This window comes from Pygoscelis adeliae, unplaced genomic scaffold (genome assembly GCF_000699105.1).
Source record: "Pygoscelis adeliae isolate BGI_AS28 unplaced genomic scaffold, ASM69910v1 Scaffold94, whole genome shotgun sequence".
NCBI lineage: Eukaryota > Metazoa > Chordata > Aves > Sphenisciformes > Spheniscidae > Pygoscelis > Pygoscelis adeliae.
Genome location: NW_008824547.1, coordinates 2,229,904 through 2,236,885, shown reverse-complemented (window position 1 = coordinate 2,236,885; position 6,982 = coordinate 2,229,904). Strand labels below are relative to the sequence as shown.

Here is a 6,982-nt window from a genome sequence, read left to right as displayed (position 1 = left end):
CTGAAGGAAACATGGAGCTTTGTGTTAGCCTCTGCTCATGTTACCTGCTAATGCAGAACGTGGGACTAGACAGGTAAGCCAGGAGTTTCCCTGTAACCCTGAAGCGTGTAACCCTCTGCCTGTGTGTCGTTCAGAGCTGCGGAAGGGAGAGAGTGTGAAGGGGTCTCTGGCCACCTTGGCATGCTGCAGTGCGGCATGGGGGCTGTCCGCTGCAGAGCCTTTTGGTGGCCACCAGCCCTGAGTGCTGCAGGCCAGCACAGCGGCCAGGGACCAGCAGCAGAGCCTGCATGCAAGCATCAGTGCCCAGCCACGCACTAATCACCTCCTGATTTTTTTGCAGTACGTGCATTTGTCAGTCAGATGATATTCCATCCACAGCACCAGTCAAAAGGGAATCAGGGCAAGCCAAAATTTGAATGCAGATCTAAAGGTAGGCTTTATGCAAGGAGATGTTTCACTGAGTGGCAATGCAGGTATCGTGCTTTGTTGCAAGTTTGGACCTGACAGTTAGTTTTTGTTCTCCCAAATCTTTTTCTTTTTTTCTTCCCCACTGTGATTTTTTCTTTCCATATTCATTAAATGCAGACTCTTTCCTGGGCATGTGCCACTGACCCCTGCAGTGCACAGTTCCTTACCAGTCCTCCCTCCTTCACTGACACAGCTTCCCCCATGGCAGTTTTGCAGGGCTAAGTTGCTTTAATTTTTCAGTATCCCTCTTTCTTTTTAAAACCTGGGAGTTCTGGGAGTGTATTAGGGCTAGGAGTGTCATCACCTGTGAAAAACAGCCCATCCTCCATACCCAGGAGATCTGGCAGGAGGCACTCCCAGGCTGCTGGTTGCTGCTGGTGTTTGCACTCCAGGGATACTGTTGGAAGGAAGGTGCGTGGGTACAAATACTCAATGTAATCTGGCTTAGGTCCTTAGAACTTTGACACTGTCTGTGGGTCTTCCCAGAGGTAATGCCTACGTGACCAGCTGAGAAGCAAATACATCACCCCCCCCCCTCACATGCACACTTACCATTTCCTCCAAGTGCTCGCTGAGGGCAGCCAGCCACAGAGACAGCAGATTACTCCCTTCAGCAGCTGGCACGTCGCTGCCTGTCACACTCCCACGCTCTGCAGCAGGACAGGGATGCAAGCGGCAGTAGGGGTGCATGGCTGTCCTAAATCGCAACGTTTCCCCTAGAACTCTTAGAATTGGAACTTCATTTGTTGTTTTGAACTCGATGAAAGGCAAGTGTAAGCTGAGCTGTTTCCTCAAACCAACAGCCTACTTTGTGCTTTTTACCCAACTCCATGTGCTGCACAAGCAGCTGCCAAGCAGTGCATCTGCCAGCTCAGGTGCAAAAACATGCACCTTGTTAAACGTTAATGCTGAGATGTTTCTTGTATAACAAACACACCTACAGAGGCATTCTCCAACCATTCTTCCTGTAATGGTAGGCTTTGTCCTGTGATGACTGCCCTTAGATTAAAGAAGTACAGATAATAAGACTAAAAGAATATTATGGGTATTTGCTGGGCTTCTACTGGAGTATTCTTTTAGTTCAATAGCGCCTCCTCTCACAGTTCTTGGAAATATATGTACAATTTAGCAGAAGCATTATGATGTAATTTAATTCAAGTGTTTCTGTGTTTTAAGCATTGAAATATAATTAAACTATTTACATGAAATCTAGTGTGATTGTCTTTCCCCCTCCTATTATTTGCATTTTCCACAGAAAACTGCTGGAGTGTATCCTCAGTACCTGTTCATTATTTGTATGCAGTGAATTCCCCTACTCTTTCAAAGACTGAAGTAAGTGTGAAAAACTTGGAAGGACAAGCTCTGCGCGGGTCAAGGTTTAGTGCTCCACAGTATGGCAACTCAGACCTCTTCAGGAAGGCTTGGTGCTTGGTGGAAAAGTCGGGAAGGCAGGAGACAAATTCCAACTTGTCTGTTTTTCCATATTATCCTTTAACCAGCTGAATTCCTGGACAAACTAGGGGTTCATCAGCTCACCTGCAGCCCTGTCCATGATAGCCTGCCCACACTGGGGTGAACATTGTGGCCAGCAGTGGTGATATTGTTGGTGTATTTCAGGTTTGCTTTCTACTGCATCTTCTGGCCCAGAGACCCAAAACTTGGAACTAGTTAGGAAAGCTGTCAGATTAACTGAGGAGGCTATACACAGGAACAGAATTAATTGTATGAAAAGCTAAATAGTTGTATGGCACACAGAACAATGTGGGACATAACAGACTCAGCTGTGGAGACTTCTGGATGTACACATGAAGTAGAATTGGCTTGTGTTCCAATCAAGCCAGTCATGAGGTACTATAAGATATATAAGAGGATGGAATTGGGTACCAACATTTGGGTTTAAGGGCCTGTCTGTTTTCCTCCATGTGTGATTCCTCATGCTCATTATTCCTTGTTTTCACATAGATCTGTGGGTGCTCCTGAATGACCAAATCTTGTTTTGTAATCCCCAAAACTCCAATTCAGATAAAGAAAAACTCACCTTGTCTGCTGATAATGCATGTGTGCTGAGGTTGTTGCACATGGAGGAGGCAAAGCAGAAGCCTGAGGTGCTACGTTTTATACCTTTATTAAAAACAAACTCCAAGGCTAATTTGCAAATTGCCAACACTCTTTATGCCTTCACAAAAGCCATTTATGAGAATCTTCCAAACTTTGCTAGATAACAAACCTCCTTCATCTCCCGTGGTTTGATCCGACTGTAATGACCTCCTATTTTGACTCAGTCAGACCAAAACTGTCAGCTTAAAAACACTTGAAATGCATTTGCTTAGAGGTAGGATTTGGCTACACAGAAGAGGTAACTAACTATATGGGAAATAAAAGGTATTTATCATTTCAAAAAAGAAAATCCAAGTAATCCAGCATGAGATCCTAGCTCTCTGAAGATGGCTGGAATTCTGCCCACCTTTAATAGGCATTGACTGTCATTCCAAGTCTCCGCATAAACATGGAAGCTGAAGCTATGGACTGGGATTTCAACTACACACAGAGTAGCTCCTAATAGCGTGGAATTCTGCTTGTTTTCCTCGAGCACTTACGTTTTTATGGAGACATGTTTTCTACTGCGGCTTCCCAATAGAGTATTGAGAGGTAGCAAAGACTGGATTTTTTTGTTTGTTTGTTTAAGAAAGAGAAGTACTTTGGTATGCATGTCATGTCCCAGAGGAATACTGCTGACCTAAAAGCAAATGGATTTACTATCTAGCTGAGGCAGTTTCCATCCCTACTCCATGCCACCAGCTGAGAACAGTCTGACTGATGTCATAAGAAAAGCTCGAGTCTCTTACAGATGCAATCCATAATCCATTTAAGGAGAAGCTGAAGTTCCAGTCTCACATTGTAACAGCTATTACTCTCAGGTAATAGGGGTTAATTAAATAGCCAGTACAGCCTTGCAAGCAGAGTACTGAACCTGCCAATTTACCTGAAAATCAGATAAAGAAGTTGGTAAAATATCTTGGTCTGCCACTGGAGTGGCCTTTGAATGCAGACATGAACTGCAACTGAACTTGTGTGTCCACTGAAGAAGAGCAGCTCCCTAACCTGAGTTCAGAAGAATACCAGTTGGATCTTCTCATGTAACCATCAACACTTACAGATTTGCATGCATGATATCCCACCTGGATTTATCCACATAGCAGGAGAAGGGGGTCAAACTCTTCCCATACCTGGCAGCACGCCTCATCCTACAGCATAAGATTTTGGTCAGTCCCTGTGATCTCATCCATTTAATCCTTGATTTCTCTGCTATGTGGTAGAGGAGGCGCAAAGGTTATCTGTGATGCAGTTTTCTGCTGAGGCCACCAAACTCCATACACAAGAAACTACTGTTAGGGCAAACCAGACAACACACAGAATTAACAGGATCAGGACTGATCACTACGAAACAGAATTAACAGGATCAGGACTCTGATCACTACTAAACTGGGCGGACTGGACAAAGTGACCTAGAAGGAAAAAACCTTTTTTTTTCCTATTATCTCTCTCCAATCAGCCCTTCCTCTTAATTCTGCATACATTTTCTTGTGTTAAATAAATACCTGCTAAGGGAACAGACCTCTGATGAAAGGATAATAAATGAGCTCAATATATACTGCCATTTCATGGGTTTCTGCTATGCACTGCCACAAATTTAAAGCCAATTATGTTCTGTTTAAATATTTAACACTGTAAAGCTAGCCAATTTTACATCTTGTCAAAGATAATTGAAATACCCACTTTGTCCCTTTAATAGGGAGGCAGAGCATCCACGAGATGGAAAGTACCAGTGGGATTTCACTGTTTGCAACTGGATGTTGGAAATACCCTCAATTCCTCAGAATTTAGCAAGATCAACTCTGACACCGAAAGCACAAATCTGCATACAATGTGAGACTGAGAGCAGCCACCAACAATCTCAGACCAACTGGCTACTGCTGTCTCCCGAAACTAACTGTATCAGCAAGCTTTTATTTGCACAGCTGCAACACTAGAGGACCCCACATACACACATTATAGACTGAAGATACAACTCATTTAAATTGAATCCTGAGGCTCTGCAAGGAAGCAACCTTTGTGTAACTGGTTCTTCACAGACACTCCTTTGAAGTGATGAAATCCTGTGGCTGTGACTGAGCTTGTAAACATTGTGCACTCAGAGTTGCTATCAAATTCAGGGGGAGTGCCACCAGGCCAAAAGCTAGTTACAGGAGATGGCCCTGAGCTGATAATGCTAGGATAAAAATTTCAGAATCAATCCCCAAGACATCAGGGTGCGAACTTTTCTCTAAAGCATCCAAGTTATGACCACTGGAGCAACAGCATTAGGTAAGCTGGAAATGCCATGAAGCTTTTTCTTTCTGATATAGTAAAGAAAGGACTTGAAGACTGTCTTTCAGATGTAATCCTTAGGGGCAACTGAGCAAAACTTAACTTTTGCGACTGTTCCATTAATCTACCAGAGGTGGTATGATATATAAGTTCAGCAATTAGCTGTGTAAATAGGTTTCCTTTACTGTATCTGCATTACTGAGTCAACACTATCTTTCTGTTGAACTATTGCTGTCCATGGCAGGGCAAGGCACCATGTTATCCAAGTATTTTTAAGAAAGATTAATATCCTCACAAAAGATACACTACAAACTGTGAAAGGCATCTCCCTGACAAGGCATTTGCCGTTTCTTCTCCTAAGTCCCTGTTTGGATGTTTGGGATAAGCCAGCAGACAACAGGAGAGAAAGCTTAGCAAAAATTATCACAGAGGAAGAATTTGAAATATGACATTAAAAATCCTGTTTGCTTTTCAGTTCTCTGGCTTCAGCAAGACATGAACAGGTGGCATACTATTGAGCTGTGGCAGGGATGTTACTCAGAGATCTAAGACCAGTTTTGCTGGGCCTGGAACCATCTTTTCCAGTGATGCCTAAAGGGAAAGATCATGGGAGAGAGAGGGTTAGAGCTCTTGGGTCCAGGAGCCTAGCTGCCCAAATGCCCCATTACAGAATCAGTGCAAGGTTAAAAGGTGGCAAGGATCCATTCCCAAACAACCAAAGGTCTTCAGAACAACATTCCCATTGCTCTTGTACCAGCTCCAGGCTAAAGCCTGACACAAACGGCTTCCCTGGCAGCAGGCCTCAGCATGAGGCTATTGAGAGCCCAGAAGTTACAGTCTGTGTGAAATTTTCTGGCTTCTGCTATGCAAACACATGATCAACCTCTGCTGTGAGCAGTTGTACGTATTTCCAACTGCCACCCTGGATCCTCATGAGACACAAAGTACCAGAAGTGCCTTGCCCGATGTCATAAACATCAGGAAAGTAGATGCACAGAAGGTCTGAAAATTGTCTCAGAGTGGGGAGTGTTTCTGGCTGCACAGGCTTGCTCTGATCTGTGGCTAACCCCTTGGTTTCAGGAAAGCTGAGGTGACCACTGGGGCAGCAGAGGGAACAAAGCGAGACAAAGGAGTTTGCAGCTGCTCCATCTCTCAATGTACTGAGAAGAACACAGGGAAGGAAAGACAGACAAAAAGGAGCAAGATCCCAAGGCTGCTTCTGGCTTTGGACTGGGTCTTGGAAATTTTGCCATAAAGCAAACTCTTTTTTCCTATACTCCATTAGCCAAGCAAGGTTATTGAAACAAGCCAAGGCTGCTTTTTGTGGCTTAGGAGGCTTTGAAATCAGCTTCATCAATCATTCGGTAGTGGTACTCATGGAGGAGAAGACAAATGCTTCTTGGCCCAGACAAACAGAAATCTTTAACAATTGTGTTGTGATTGGCAGCATCTGCAGGTAGCAACACGGTAAAGCCTGAACCATTAACAAACCTCTGCCTGCTCCTGGATAACCTAAAGTCACCCATAACCAGTGCCTTGGGGAAACCAGCTGGATCCCCAGCTACAAAGGCCATGGAAAAACATCAGCTAGCTTTAAAGCAGCTCTCTGCTCCATGGCAGGCTTGCAAGTCTTGCATATTTCTAGTTTGGCTCTTCCTATTTCTTGATTCTCCCCATGACAGACTGACTGAAAAGCAGGGAGTCTGTCATTGTTTATTTCAGCAATTCTTCCTTAATGTTGCAGACATGAAGCCCACGGCAGATCTCTTTCCCACTCAGAGCTGTACAGCGTACAACCTGCAGGATGAGCAAGCACATGTATCCTCCCATGCCCTCCCTCTAGCACAGCAGCTCAAAAATCCTCACCTGAAAGGAAAAAGCAAACCAACGAACCCCACAATGACCAAAATCTCTGGCTGTGCCTATAGCAGAAGATTATTATGTGATTGCAGACTCCTGCTAACAAATCTCAGAGCAGTAGCCTCCTGCACAAGTAGCACAAAAGCTTGCAGGCGTATAATATCTAAGTTAAACCCAGACCCATAGAATGGGTTCATCCAGAAACTACCCGTCTGAAAGCTGCTACAGTTGCATCTCGCTTCCAAACAAGCCACAGGATCTATAGTTTCCAGTAAATCAGAATAGT

General features: G+C 44.2%; 1 protein-coding gene across 2 annotated transcripts in view; it reads left to right on the top strand.

Moving 5' to 3' along the window:
- LOC103915066 (chromosome unknown open reading frame, human C3orf18) overlaps positions 1-6,982 on the top strand; it is a 15,896-nt gene that overhangs the window by 6,750 nt on the left and 2,164 nt on the right. The window contains exon 4 of one of the 2 annotated variants that reach the window (XM_009321822.1): positions 1,724-1,800. The exons of the other annotated variant lie outside the window; for it this stretch is intronic. Coding sequence (XP_009320097.1) covers positions 1,724-1,774 — 51 coding nt within the window. The 3' untranslated portion in view covers positions 1,775-1,800. The remainder of the gene's footprint in view (positions 1-1,723; positions 1,801-6,982) is intronic. 2 annotated transcript variants of the gene reach the window in all.